Source organism: Bos taurus, chromosome 2 (assembly GCF_002263795.3).
Source record: "Bos taurus isolate L1 Dominette 01449 registration number 42190680 breed Hereford chromosome 2, ARS-UCD2.0, whole genome shotgun sequence".
In the NCBI taxonomy this organism is placed as follows: Eukaryota; Metazoa; Chordata; class Mammalia; order Artiodactyla; family Bovidae; genus Bos; species Bos taurus.
In genome coordinates this window covers 104441773-104456811 of record NC_037329.1, presented here as the reverse complement: position 1 = coordinate 104456811, position 15039 = coordinate 104441773, and the positions used below count along the sequence as shown (strand labels likewise).

The 15039-nt window shown below is 48.0% G+C and overlaps 1 protein-coding gene across 3 annotated transcripts in view; it reads right to left on the bottom strand.

Annotated features, from left to right (window-relative positions):
* Positions 1 to 15039, bottom strand: part of SMARCAL1 (SWI/SNF related, matrix associated, actin dependent regulator of chromatin, subfamily a like 1) — a 53729-nt gene that overhangs the window by 17453 nt on the left and 21237 nt on the right. For 2 of the 3 annotated variants that reach the window (NM_001434869.1, NM_176666.2), the window contains exons 8-12: positions 14313 to 14463; positions 13261 to 13419; positions 11567 to 11632; positions 4413 to 4553; positions 862 to 1080 (exon numbers count right to left, since the gene is read on the bottom strand). In NM_001434869.1, the coding sequence (NP_001421798.1) occupies positions 862 to 1080; positions 4413 to 4553; positions 11567 to 11632; positions 13261 to 13419; positions 14313 to 14463 (736 nt within the window). The remainder of the gene's footprint in view (positions 1 to 861; positions 1081 to 4412; positions 4554 to 11566; positions 11633 to 13260; positions 13420 to 14312; positions 14464 to 15039) is intronic. The other variant, NM_001434870.1, reaches the window with a different exon arrangement.

Sequence of the window (15039 nt, the reverse complement as noted above, 5' to 3'; positions counted from 1 at the left end):
CTGTATACAGGGTAATACCAAGCCCAGATAATGCTTTATGATAATGTCAAAAAATGTCAATGACTGCTATTTTCTTGGGAATGAAAATTGCAAGGTTTTTATGCCATGAGGACAAAAACGGAGCTGGTACAGATTACTTTATAGCACTTAGCACAGTGTGACACCAAAGGCAGATAGGAAATGAAAGTGTTTTGAAAAGATAAAGCCACCGTAGTGGAGAGAGCCCTAAAATACAGAGCTAACAGCCTTGCGTACAGCATCAGCTCTGCCATGGAGTAGGTGTGAGACCTTGGTCGAATCCCAATCTCTGTGAACTTCAGTTTCCCTTTCAATAAAATGGAGGTGCCAACTTCCTGCCAACCACAAATGACTGTAATAAGGACTGAAGGGTAAGAAGGTTTGAAAACTCTGTTATATAAATGTTAACTTGTTACTTTGACTAAAGCAAGTGACATGGGATGGTTCGAGGGTTAACATGTACACCAAATACCCTTAGGACTAATTTCTAACAACTGTGACTACACAGAGGTACCCTCAAAATACACTGAATGCAAATTCCAACTTTCTTAGAAGCATTCAGAATATGTATCACCATCCTGTCGTTCCCCTGGGGTTTATTTTTATGACTGTCCATCAACAGTGATCTACCCAAGGAGAAAGCTGAAAACTCATGAGAGATTTGGGAAGCAGACTAGATAGGCTGAGAAATGAAGCAGGCTCACCATCCTGGCCTTGGGAGGTAGGGAAAGGTTGCAGAAAGACAACAGCAGGGGACTCTGGTCACCCCCAGGGTGCCCCTCCTGGGAAGGAACGGCAGTGCCCACGTGGACTTCCAAATCCCCATCTGCTGCCCCGACTCACAGTTTTGTCCTTGGTGGTCATCTCCTTGGCGGCGGCATCCAGGGCGGCTCTGGTCCTGGCGTTGATCTGGCCTGGGGCGACCACCACCATCTTGCGCTGCTTGGCTGGGAGCTGGGAGAGGACATCACCCTTGAGGCGTCGCAGCATGACCGCCTCCTCTAGCAGGAGCTTCAGCTCCCCCAGGTTGGAGGAGCCCGAGTAGTCCCATCCCCAGGGCTGCTGTGGAGGCAGAACCAAGACACAGCCTGTGAAACTCCTCAGGACCTGGGGACAGGGCAGTGACCCCCAGGGACAACTTCCTCACAAGGCTCTCTTCCCCTGGCCTTGTTCAAAGAACTTCAATTGGCTTTGAGGGATAAATCAAACCTCCAGGAAATCAAATGAAAAATAGGAAGGGAACAGGAAGAAACAAAGTTGGAAATGAGGTGAACCAAAAATGTGTATCATGGCATCCCACAATTTGGTTTTAAGCTTTCTAGCAGCAAAGGGAAGATGTCAAGTGGTTTGGTGCCCGTTACATTCAAGAACAAGCGAGAGGGACTCCCCTGGTGGTCCAGTGGCTAAGACTCCTTGCATCCAAAGCTAAAGGCCTGGGTTTGATCCCTGGTTAGGAAACTAGATGCTGCAGCTAAGACCTGACTTAACCAAATAAATAAATATTAAAAAAAAAAAAGAACAAACGAGATATTCAGCTTGTCAGGCTCTTCCTATGCATCAAATGAGCTTGAAAGACTCTTCCTCAGGGCTTCTCCCAGAGTCCACTGCCCAAGGTAATAGACGATGCTGTGATATCTTTATTTGATGGGGTTAGCAGGGATTTATTTACAAAGCTGTTCTTCCCCAGTGTGGGTTTCACCAAGCACAACCTGGTGGATGCCATCACAGTGGCCACAGTGGTGGGGGCAGAAGGGGAGAACCAGACCACAGGTGCAGCCACATCTGGTTGAAACCAGAGGTGGGTTTTAGAGCACCCAGGCCGTCCTTCATAAAAATGGTTCCTTCATCCAGCAGCTCACAGGCAGCGGCGAGTGAGATGCCTACTTGCTGCCATACAGCTGGAGGGGACGTTACCAATTAAAAACCCTGCCCTTTGCTAACAATCTTACCAGAAATAGGACTGACTTCTACGGTCTTGTAGAAAATGAGGGAGCCGGGGTGCCTGCTGCCTTAGGGTTTCAGCTGCTCATTTTCCCTCATGCCTCACCCCACCCTGTACTGTGAACCGCCGTGGGCAGGGGCTAGGCTTGCTCATTTTCAAGGGCCAGTGGACCTAGAATAACGGTGGAGATGTGGCAGGTGTGCTTTGCTAAACTAGAGACAGGAAGAGACAGCCAAAGGTAGAGAAATAAAATGATCAAAAACTGCTTCTTTCTTTTTAAAAAAAAATGCTCTAAAATCAACTGGAAGTTCTCAGCAAATGCATTCACACCATGGGGTGGAAAATGAGCTCAGTATGGGGCATTCTCTTCAGTGGCTTCTTTTATTGCAAGAATCTGGCCACAATTAAAAAAAAAAGTAGATCTGGCCTACTGGCTACATTATATAAAAATCATGCCAGGAACAAATGGATATCATAATTAATTTAGGTATCATGCTCCAACATTCTAATATTATCAGCTCTTAATCTTGCAGGTTAAAACCTGATAATACCAAAGGTTTTAATATATGGAAAAACTACACTTCAGCAAGCTTTTACTGAAAACTTATCAGGCAGCAGGCATTGGGCTAAGTGGAAGGAAGAATACATTGGTCTAAGTGGAAGGAAGGATACAAAGATGGGGAAGGTACTAACTTTGTTTTCTCGGGTGCTGGGGCAGCAAGGAGGAGGCAAAGGGTGAATTTGAGGATGTGAAGGACTGCAAAGATGGTGGCCAGGAACACAGGGAGGGATGCTGTGGTGGTAAAGGCAATGAGCTCTGCTTCTAGCTCTTACCACCCCTGGCTCAACAAGACACCATCAGGGACCAGACTGTAGAGGAGGAGAAAATCCTTTGCAGAAAGTGGATCACTTGCAAAGAGGACAGAGGTATAAATCACACGTGGGAGCTTTGAATGATCAAGACAACCGTGTCCAATCTAATTTGGACTGATCCACAGGGAAACTTAGTTAAAGAAGTGTACAGCTTTAAATACGTTCAAGGACAGAAATTTCTTGCCTCAGTGACCAGCTAAAAATGGTGTGCAATTAAATTTGCCAGGCTCCACAAGTTACACGATAAGTACTTTGAATATAAGTGGATATTTTTAAAGTACTTGGAAAGCTTTTTTCTTTTCAGGAAGTATTTTAAAATAAGGCAGATGATCTTTTTTATGTCATGAACTTGTACAGCAAGGCTCTTCTCTCTCAGGTGGTGTGGGGGGCAGCCACTTCTCCAAAGTGTCAGGGCCAGCCATGCAAACAGCAGCTTGGCATATTTGTGATTTGGTCACCAAACAGCAATCCTTGAGGTCTGAAGTAACAAGGCTTTTGAGTTGAGCTAGAGCCTCTGTGACAGGGGCACCACCCGCAAGAAAGAAGCCGGCATGAGAATGAGTAATTAACTAAGGGGGAAGTCTGAGGGCTTCCTTGGTGGCTCAGACAGTAAAGGGGGAAGTTTGGCATCTAACTGTTTTTTTCACTCTTTTATTTCCCACAACATTAATTTTTTTCTTCAATTTAAAAAAAAAATTGAGGTTTTAGAAATCATGATAGCATTTGTGTCTATAAGGTTTGCTCTGCCCTTTTTGGAGAAGAGAGGCTATGTGGACTGCGGCTCTGTGAACTGCAGCTCCAGGGGCAGCCGCTCCTCTGGCTCTGTATTCACAGACAAATAATCGGTAGGTCAGAGGCTTCTGGCCTGCGGACCAGACACAGTTCACCATCATGAGTCAACATCTACGAGCCAAGGCGCACTGCTGCAAGCCCACCAGGGCAGCCTGAGACCACGCCCCCCACTCCACCTGTTCAAAGGCATCCTCTGTCTTCCATGCACCAAGCAGGGGGGCCCTTGGCTTCATCTAAGCTCACCTCAGTGTCCTCCAGTCGGGCAAGAGCTGCAGGCTCTCGGAGCTCCAGGCACCTGCGCACCGCCCACTGGTCGCTTTACCAGAAAATACTATCGAGCATTAGAACTAGGAGGGGCTGCTCTTGTCTTACCATAGAGGACACTCCAAGGTCAGAGTGAGAGGTGAAGCGGAGCTAAAATCTGAATCCAGCTCCATGGCCGGTCCCTTCTGACCACGCCATGGCGGAAAAGAAGGAACAAGAAGGAAAGTGTGACTGTTGTATTTAAAATGGATAACCAACAAAAACCTGTTGCATAGCACATGGAACCCTGCTCAGTGTTATGTGGCAGCCTGGATGGGAGGCGGGGTTTTGGGGAGAATGGATACATGCATATGTGTGACTGAGTCCCTTCACTGTCCACCTGAAACTATCATGACATTGTTAATTGGCTAGACCCCAATACAAACTGTTTTTTTGGTGTTAAAAAAATTATAAAATAAAAAAGGAAAGTGTGACAATCAGGGTGAAGGGTGGGTGGGGAAGAGAGGGAACGGAGAATAAATACCCGCTTGGCGCCACAGTAGCGAAGTCCAAAGGCATGGAACTGAGGGAAGAAGGTCGGCCTGACGGCGAGGATCTGCGTGTAGAGCTCCGCCGGCCGGGACATTGCTGGTGTGCCTGACAGTAAGATCACCCTCTTGGCAACCTAGAACACAAAGAGCCAAAGACGCTGAGGCACACACAGGACATACAGGGCACGCGCCCAGCACCCTCTCACTAGGAGCTGGAGCCGATGGCCCCGGAACAGTATATTCCATGGAATCCCGCAGGAAGGAAGACCTTTGCTTCCTGACATTCTGACCGTTGGTGCTTCCCAAGTTCACTCGTCTTAGACCCAAGGATCTAGATTCCAAACTCACTAAGACTGGCGTCACGCCAGGGCTCTGTGTGGCATCAGCCTGGGAACTCTAGGCGAAGGTACCACCATCAGAGAGAAGGAGCACGTGTGCTCCAAGAACGTCATGGTTGGACCCCTTAAGAGGCTGGGCGTCATCTTCCACGCTGCCTTGGCCGAGCCCTCGGTCCACGTCTATTTAAGCACTTAGCCCCTTGCACTGAGTTCTATCTTGCCTGACTCCCTCAACTAGACGGCAAGCTTCTTGAGATCAAGGACTGAGCTGGGTTCACCTTGATTTTCTGCAGCACAGTGGCTAGCACAAAGTAAGCACTCAGTGGGTATCCACTGTATGCTGAAAAACATTCACAAGGAGGCTAACCAGTGTCCTAGGGACGGCAGAGTAAACATGAGGAATCCAGCACTGGAAGAGGAAACATGGGAGACTGCAGCAGCTCTGAACTTTTTCCAGGATGGATTTCTGACATCCAAGCAGAACCTGTGATCAGACAGTGGTGCCTAGGACCAGCCCTTTCTCACTCCCAGGAGGAAAAATCCGCGATGGCCTGTGTGTTAAGCCTCTATTTGATTTTCTTTAGAGGAAAAATAGAAAAAACAACAAAAAAAAGTGTCACTAACCCAGCTGCACAATGCTTTGAGCCTGGATATCCCTGGCTCAAGTTCGTTTTGCAGTCAATAAGGACTTTAAAAGGTGGGACCTGGATCCATCTTCCCTAAATGCAGTCCAGGCCTGCAGCAGGCTGCTCAGCCAAAGGCAGGATGGGTCTAAACAGTTGGTCGATTCCAATGACAGGCTTCAGATTCCTCATTACCCTGACATCCACCTGACCCAAGGAGATCAGACCCCAAATCCTACTTCTTACTCAGATGAGAAAGAGGGTGAGGGAAAAAAAAAAAAAGGAGACACTCCCCACCGGATTAGAACGCAGAATGGTCAAAAATCACTGGAGGTAAAATCCATTTCAGCTCTGGGAAGGGACCCTACAGTGGGGCTCAGTTGTCTAGAAACAGCTTGCTAACCACTGTAACCTTGAGTTAATGACGGCAGCATAAGGCAATTGCATGCAGTCAATCACCCAGGGGAGGAAATTAGGTTTTCAGATGGATACACGGCCTCATAAAAATAAATAAATAAAGGTACAACAGAGGGAAGAAAGATGATTCTTTATAAATATACAATATATACCTTTCTCAAGATGCACTTCTGCCCTCTGAGCAACCACCGATACCTAATTCCATTATGACAGGAGAGCTATGAATTTCTCCAGCTATAATTTTCCACAGTTCAATTACCCAGGCCTTCTAATTTCCTGCAAGGTTTGATGTAGATTCATTAAAATAACAAGGAGCTTCTTGAATGACGCCTGTGGCATAGCTTGCCTTGGCTCAAGACTATTTCAGTGAGACGGGAGAAATGAAAAGTCTTATCAGTAAGAGCAAATCAGCTCATCATCCCGAACCTATTCCCCACATCACTGGCATCACCGCTGCTATAGCCTGGGGATGGAGTCTGGGTAGCAGCTCACAGATTAGCTGATGGAAATTAACTCCAGGGTTCTCTGCCAGGGAGTAACAGGCCAGAGTTACTATGGAGTCAGCCTTCCCATATACTGTCCAGACCCTATAGGGCGTGATGGGACCGATGAAGATGGATGCTTGTGGGTGTTAAAAAGCAGAGGCAGCATTATGGAAAACGAAAAAGGCCAGCTTTGAAAAGAAGCCAACAGGGCGTCTCGTCTACTATGGAATGATTTAAACCGCTCAGCCCCAACACGGTCACTGTCATCGCCGTCACACGTAAGGCCGTTAATCACGCCCGGCTGCTCAAGGTGTGGATGTCACCCTCCACCTCCGGAATGTCCCGTTTAGGAAAGCAGAAATGCATACAGCTACACCAATCCACAGTGAACTGAATGCCTTGAGTTAACTCTTACTGAACCCAAGAAACCCACAGTGGAATAACGCAAAAAAAAAAAAAAAAAAAGATTTCTCTTTAGTGTCAAGAGAAGTTAGATGATTCTTACAAGCAGGGGATTCCTTCTGCAGATGGCCTGACCACCCTGGGGGAGAGAGCAGGCCCTCCAGCTGACACCACTCCCTCTCTGACCTGAAGAGGCAAAGAGCCATCTCTTCAGAACGCAGAGAGGCTGAGTTTCCTACTCCCTGCTTTTATATCACAATGAAAAGATGGCCACAGGGCTTTCCTGGTGGCTCAGACAGTAAAGAATCTGCCCACAGTACAGGAGACCCGGGTTCGATCCGAGTCAGACAGATCCCCTGGAGAAGGAAATGGCTACCCATGCCAGTATTCTTAAGCGGAGAATTCCATGGACAGAGGGACCTGGCAAGCTATGGTCCATAGGGTCACAAAGAGTGGACACAAATGAGAGACTAACACACTTCACTTGCTCTGAAAGAGTGTTTTTATAGGGTTTCCCAGGTGGCACTAGTGGTAAAGAATGTGACTGCCAATGCAGGAGACATTAAGAGACTCGGGTTTGATCCCTGGGTCAGAAATATCCCCTGGAGGGCATGGCAACCCACTCCAGTATTCTTGCCTGGAGAATCTCATGGACAGAGGAGCCTGGTGGACTACAGTCCATGGGGTCGCAGAGAGTCAGACACGACTGAAGCAACTTAGCATGTATGTAGTACTGCATATAACACCCAGAGCTTGGCTACAAATCCACCAAAAGGGAACGAATGATACACTTTACGACAGATTTATGCAGCAGAAAACTACTTGTGAGAATGAGATCCTGTCATCAGTAATGAAATGGAATGATTACCAAGACACATCATCAAGAGGAAAAAGAAAGGTAAAAAACAGTGGTAGAATACTCTAGGGAGGGAGATAGGAAACACACATAATGTCCTGATGTGGGCACAGACCAATGTTTAGAACTAAACCAAGGGACTGGGGATTCAAGGTGAGCACAAGTTATTTTTCAGTGTACACTCCTTTGTACTATTTGCATATGCCATCTGGTGAAACAGCTTTAATGAAAAAGGAAAAGAAAAAGCTCATACACCGTAGATCACTAGTCTCATCTGGTCTAGCCAATCAACAGAGATGAAAGGACTCTACTCACACAGAAAGAGAAACACCTGTTTATTAGGAAGGATGGTGGGATTCTTTCTCTACAGAAATAATCTAACTGGTTTAACAATAAAAAGCACTATAAATAAAACACCACTAAAGAAAACTCAAACACACACCTCACAGCTCAACAGGGAAAAGTCTGACACCCTTCAGGGCTGAGGTCACGAGGAGGAAAAAGACCGTGTGATGATTTGGGCTAAACGAGAGTGAAGATGGTGATGCATGGCCAGACTGAATTTCAGAGGCAGCTGTCAGAAGGTAAAATCACTACCCAGAAATTCCGAATGTAGGAATTTGTCCTAAGAGGACAAGGTATACAAGCTATGAATATACAGATGGTGTTCACTTGCAGAATTATTTATAACAGCTAAACAGTGTCCCACGCTAAGGGTTAAGTTATGGGATGCAACCATACCACATATAAGCCATTAAAAACGATCTTGTCCTACAACTGACATGTCAGAAAAATAACCAAACTGTTAACAGAAGTTTTCTGTGTTGGGAGGGATGAAAGGTTATTCTATTTTTCTTTTTTTTTTTTTGTGGCCATGCCATGCAGCATTCAGGATTCTAGTTGCCCAACCAGGGATTGACCCCCACCCCGCCCCCGCAAATCCCCACCCTCTGACAGTGGAAGCTTGGTCTTAACCACTGGATCACCGGGGAAGTCTCAAGATGATTTTAGTTTCAGTTTTGTCCCATATAGCTTTCTGTCTTGCTTGCTTTCACACAACTGAACACCATGGGTGTGACCTGTACAGTTCCACTTAAGCAGATATTTTTCAACAGCAGGTTGAAAATTCAACCACACGGATGAATCTGAGGATGTGGGGGAACCACAGATACGGAGGGCCAACTAACTATAAGCAAGTTAAAGGCGGACTAACCTCCACGTTGTTCAAGGGTCAACAGGAAATGAAAACAGAACCACTTTGTTTAGCAGCCCGGGAAAACAGTGCCATAGGGAAAGAAAGATGCCACCTTTCCCAGGGTACAATGACACCAATTTCCTACAGCACATCCTCTGCACGCAGCTGCTGTTTCCATCCACGGAACCCAGATGCTCTGGCCTAGCTGTCTCAGACAGTGGGATGTAACCTAATTACCTCATCACGAACATCTGCTGAAAATCTTGACATACTAATTAACAGAATGTAGTTCTAAGAGATCCACGAGTGGAGTGAGGGGAATAGTCAAGTGGTATTAAATTAGGCCCTTATGTGGCTTTTCAAAGGCATTATTTTACTTCTTCCCAACTCTCTTCTTATTCCAAAAATACCTAGCTTGACTCGTTTCCTTAGAGCATCTAGATCAATGGTTCTCAAGGGAAATGGGGAAGTGTAATTCCCCTCCTCCTGCACCCGGGCTTCCCTGGTGGCTCAGCTGGTAAAGAATCTGCCTGCAATGTGGGAGACCTGGGTTCGGTCCCTGGGTTGGGAAGATCCCCTGGAGAAGAGAAAGGCTACCCACTCCAGTATTCTGGCCTAGAGAATTCCTGGAAGGCTCCTCTGTCCATGGGGTCGCAGAGTCGGACACGACTGAGCAACTTTCAGGTGCCACACATGCCACCTGGGACCCTTGGCCGTATCTGGAGATAACTCCGGTTGTCACAACTGGGGGTACCAGCGGCACTTAGTGGGTACAGGCCAGGGATGCTGTTAAACATCCTATTAATACAATGCCTAGGACGGCCCTGTGGACAACAAGGAATTGCCCAGCCCAAAATGTCAACAGTGCCAAGGTCGACGAACAGTGATCTAGATGAAAATACAGCAGAGAGATGACAGGTCTGATCAACAGAATTAACACAGGATGCCTCATCCTCCACCCCTACTCAAAGATGCCAACAGTCTAGCACCATGCAAAGTCAATGTTATGGATGACAATGGTTTTGAGACACCCATGAACAGGCTATATTCACGGGTCCTGTTTTGATACATTAATTCACCCAAGTTCTACGGTAAATCCAGAGTAATATATACTAGTTCACAGTTAAAAATTTGTTTTAAATGTGTCACTTTGAAATATACCCAAGATATGAAAAATACTAACACTGTTTAAAAGGTCTGGCTTAGAAGCACATATTTCAGAAACCAATATTTAAGTCCGGCTTGCCTGCCAGGCGATGAGTACATTAACAAGACAGTTGCTAAGAAGCTTTCCTACTATATCTTTAATGATAGCATCTACCTACTGTGCAGTTTCTTTTGTCTACACAATCAAGGGTACAGATTTAATTTTAGTTATGGCTGTAATATTGAAACCACGGTACCAAAGTCTATTAACATTTTTCAAAAGAAAACATATTAAAACCTCCCAAAACAAGGGTCACCACTCTGGGGAAAACATTTCATTTATGTGTGTGCAGAAAGGGCTCTCAACCTATAAACATTTATAGGTAACGTGAGCAGAGAATGAAGCTTTTACGTAAAGTACTTTTAAGTCTAGAGCAAATACGATCCTGCTTTGGAAGATGTATCATGTTACCAGTTACTCTGAATGCAAAGCAAACTTGAAATGAGTAGATACTTGAGTGTGTTTTGTGGGCAGTCAGAAAAAATGTTCAAGTGCTAGTAAGTTTCACCAACATTTAGCATATTAGTTTTCTCCAGCTTAGTACAATAAAGCTTAAGGCAATAAAAGCTGCATTTTTAAAATGATACTGCAACCCAAAGACCGCTTTACTAGAACCCAAGATAAAACAGGCACTTTTGTTTGCTCAGTTCATACAAATCAAAGGAGATTGCTCCAGAGTCATCTGTGAGATATTTTCACCTTGTTATGAGGAAAAAGACTACTTTTCCAATTGTACAATATTTTTCTCCTAAAGGAGGAAAAAGCTCACTACAAAAAAATGGAAGGAAATGTAGGGCTTTCCCCCTGTTGGGAGTGGAGGGACTGGAACACACCAAAAAAGACACCAAAGTGTGTGACACACGCAACATGGCCCTTATACGGCAGGTCAGAATAGAATGCTTCTGCACAGATTCAAAGCTGCACTGTGCACACATACAACACACACACACCTTCTGCTTGGAAGCCAGGACTCATGCAGTCAAAGCGCTCAGCACAGGTGCAGACCCCCCCAGAAAAGCGTGTGGACAGCTGACCTTTCTGTTAACAAATCAGCCTTAGGATGGCCCCAGAAAATGGTATCATCTTATTAATATTATTATTACAGATTAATATTAATTATTATAAAGCAGGTCTCAGCTTTGTGGCTGATACCCACAATACCCAGTTGATACTCACACTTAGTTCTGAGTCTGAATAACTGGTTGCCCTTGGTTCCCAGCACCCCAAGAGCTCTGCCCCACAAACCACTGAGCAGACAGGCAGGTCCTCCTCAATAGTTTAAGACGAGACACTGCTGGAGGCTGTAGCTCTGCCTTGTCCAGGAGGCCCCCAAGGAGGGTCCGGAGTGAATCCTGACCCGACCCGTGACCTTCAACAGGTCTTCATGTATGACAGACAACTACACTGACCACTAGCTCCTCAGCAGCACGTTAGGAAGAAGAGTGAATCTGGGACCGAAGTCCCAAGTAGAGACGCCCTGAGTCAATGATAAGTCATGCCCATGGCCTGCAGCCCCAGACTTGCAGCCCCTGTTCCCCTTGGACCCCTGTCCAGCCAAACAAAACACAGGGCATCTCAGCACCCCGTGGGCTCAGGCGCCAAGTCTGCCCTTGGCAGCACTCACCTTGAGGAGGGGCATAGCTGCGCGACAGCGGGCAGTCTTAATGTTTTTGAGGAAGTGGGATTCATCCTGTAAAGAAACAGTCACATAAGTAGACACGGCCAAACCCTGCATGGACAGAGAGAGAGCCCACGTCAAGCTTGACCCTGGCACATCATCGCCCTTCTTGTTCAGGGAGACGGCTGTGGGCGTGGCTAATGACCAGGCTCTGGCATCTTCTCCGCAATGTTGTAGGCAAGCCGCTTCATCTCTCAGGGACAGTTTTCCACCTGCAAAGTGGGGCTGGCGATGCCCCTGCCCTGCCCTGCCCACCTCACTGGCTGCACTGAACAAATCTCTTTGCTGGTTTCTAAGACACACCTCCCACTAACCAGTGTGCTGAGGACCTGGGTGTGCCCCGTGCTAGCGCCTGGTGCTGCTGTCCAGCGTGTGCAGTCTCCTTCCCCTCCCTGAGTACCTCCTTGGCTCCCACGTCTCTGAAGGCACTGGGATGGATTGTGACGATCTGCGTGTGCTTCTGTCTGTCCTGCTGGGCTATGGCTCCCTGGAGGCCAGAGGCTGACCTCCTCCCTCCCTACCCGCAGCAGTGCATGGCCCTGCGCAGGGATGACCCTCTAGTTGGCTGAGCAAATGGATGAAGGTGGCTCCCTTGCAGTCAACCTGCTGCTGGGAAACCTGAGGCAGAGCCTCCACTGCAGCCTTATGGCTCAGAGGCTCACCAAGAGCTTTCTAAGAGCCCTTCCCTTTCGCTCTCTCTAGATGAGATGTGCGCTTGACAACACAAGCAGCAAGGTCTGGGGAGCCACTCTCGACAGAGAATCCTATTTTTAGAGGAGGGAAATACCACTGGCAGTTTTCCAGTCACATGTTCGCATAAAGACCCTTTCATGTCACCTGGAGGCATTGGGGTCGCCTGTTCTGCCAAGAGGAGAAGTGAGGATACACTTACATTGGAATTCATCCATCGCACGCTCCACCACGGACCGTCTGTTACCTGGACTTGGGCTAGGAGCTGACCGGATGTGGGCGGGGATGGGAGAGACTCACACCTTTTCAGGGTTATATCTGTGAGTCTTGTGGACACAGAGTGCTGGAGAGGAGACCAGCCTCTCCAGACTTTCCTTCTGGAGCGTGAGAGGAGTTAGAAGAGGGCAAGTGGCAACTACAAGACATACCGTCACATCTGGGAGCAAGACTCTGAAAGCTTCTCTAAAAAAGGGTAATGAGTGCTTTTGTGTGTATGTGTTTGTGGTGGGAGGGAACATCTTTACATCGGCTGAAAGAAAATCTATTAGCTGTTTGAACTGCACGCCTGGGTCATGCCGACAAAGAGGGCAGCAGATGAAGGCGCAGGCCCGTGCTGTCCAGGCTGTAGTTCCTGGAGTTCTGGGCTGTCTGGGGTCCTCGGGCTCCATCGTGACCCCCCGTGGGGAGAGGAGGCGGGCTGGAAACCCCCAGCACAGACCCAGCAGATCACCATTTTCCAAAAAGCCCCCAGAAGATCCTAATATATAGCCAGGACTGAGAATTGATATTTGAGAGAAATGAAATACCAGTTCCTCACAAAATGAAGCCAGTGATTTCTCTTCTAGAAACCTAGGGAGGCTCCATGAAGTTACAGATGTGGACATTCGTGGAGCTTTCAGGGAGCCTTTACCCAGGGAGGAAGTACTGAAAGACTTTGTCGAGTCACTTACAATGATGACAACTTTAAATGGGGGTTTTAGCTGCTTTTCTAACTTGCTCAGAAGATCAAAACTGACAATGTTGACCAAGCCATCTGTCAGGCGGTCCTTCCCGGTTACCACGACGTTGATGTCTAATGGGTTCAGAGACGGCAGCCACCGACAGAAGGCCTGGGTGTGACAGGAGAGAACAAAACCCAAGTGAGGCTCTGGCCCGGCAGCCGCCAGCTGGGACCCCCGCCAAGCCATCACTGACTCTCTCCAGGTGGACCAAGGTTAGCGCCCCCTGCAGGTACACTCGGTCTGCCCCCTCCCCACCCTCCTGCATTTATTTGTCTTACCCCTGTCCCTATGAACGGCCATAGCCTGAAGAAGCCGACAGCTGCCCCCGAGTAGCATGAAGCTGGGGAAAGCTACGGACAATGAACCACGTCTTCCTTCCTCACCGCGTCTGCTTATGGAGAGTTTTATTCATTTCACAGGACCACTCTGATCCCTGGGTTTATGCTAGACAAGCTCATGGCTGAGAGACAACACAACAGTCGTGCCAGGTTCTTCAGCCAAAAAGTTGCCCAGCAGACAGAGCACCTCCTACCCACACCACCTGCTACTGGGTGTAAAATCCCGAGCCCCCAGTTAGGAGGTGTGACCTCAAGGTCCCGGAACCGCCCCTCACTAGCAGTAAGCGTGGTGCTTAGCCTCTTTGAGGGGCAGTTTTCTCATCTGTGAGTGGGGTTAACATCTCGTGTCTATTGCACATGGCTACTTAAGGATTAAGGGAAATAAAGGGAGTAAAACTATTCTGAAACCTAAGTGAAAGGTGTTGTCAGCAGGGACACCAGAGGCACTCAGGAAGCATCTGTAACAGACGCAGGTGAGTTGGAGCTTGGAGTGTTCCTGAAGGCCAGGAGCCTGACCTCAGGAGGCCATCTCATCTCCCTTCTCGCCCTCAGCTGACACAAAGCCTCGGAGCTTCCCTGGGTCCTGCCCCCGAACAGTCATGTGGTGACTCTGCCTCTGAGGAAAACCGTCCTTGTTAACGTGATGACGCCAGGAGAACTGACCTGCTCCCAGGTGAAGCGCACAGATGACGGCACCACCACCAGGAGGGGCCACTCCTTCCGGTAATAGGCCGCTATGCAGATGGCTTGGATGGTCTTCCCCAGGCCCATGTCATCGGCAAGCAGCAGGCGGCCTCTTTGTGCTATAGCGAAACTGAAGTGGACAAGGTCAGGATACAGCACAGCACACCTCCCAGGGTGGCGGTTAAACTGCCGTCGCATATCACAGGAAGCCACACCGCTGCTTGGGTGGGGGCTACCTGTTCATGAGAGACCTCTCCCCCGAGAAGGAAGACAGGGGCCACAGGGGGCAGGGTGGTAATAATCTAGAGAAGACTACAAACAGGGACAACGTGCTGTGCTTAGTTGCTCAGCTGTGTCTGACTCTTTGCGACCCCATGGACTGTAGCCCGCCGGGCTCCTCTGTCCATGGGGATTCTCCAGGCAAGAATACTGGAGTGGGTTGCCATGCCCTCCTCCAGGGGATCTTCCCGACCCAGGGATTGAATTCAGGTCTTCCACATTGCAAGCAGATTCTTTACCATCTGAGCCACAAGGGAAGCCCATGAATACTGGAGTGGGTAGCCTATCCCTTCTCCAGTGGATCTTCCTGACCCAGGAATTGAACAGCAGTCTCCTGCATTGCAGGTGGATTCTTTACCAGCTGAGCTACCAGGGAAATGTGTAGTCAAAGGGTAGGGAGAAGCTCCAAGACCTTTAGGTCATGGAA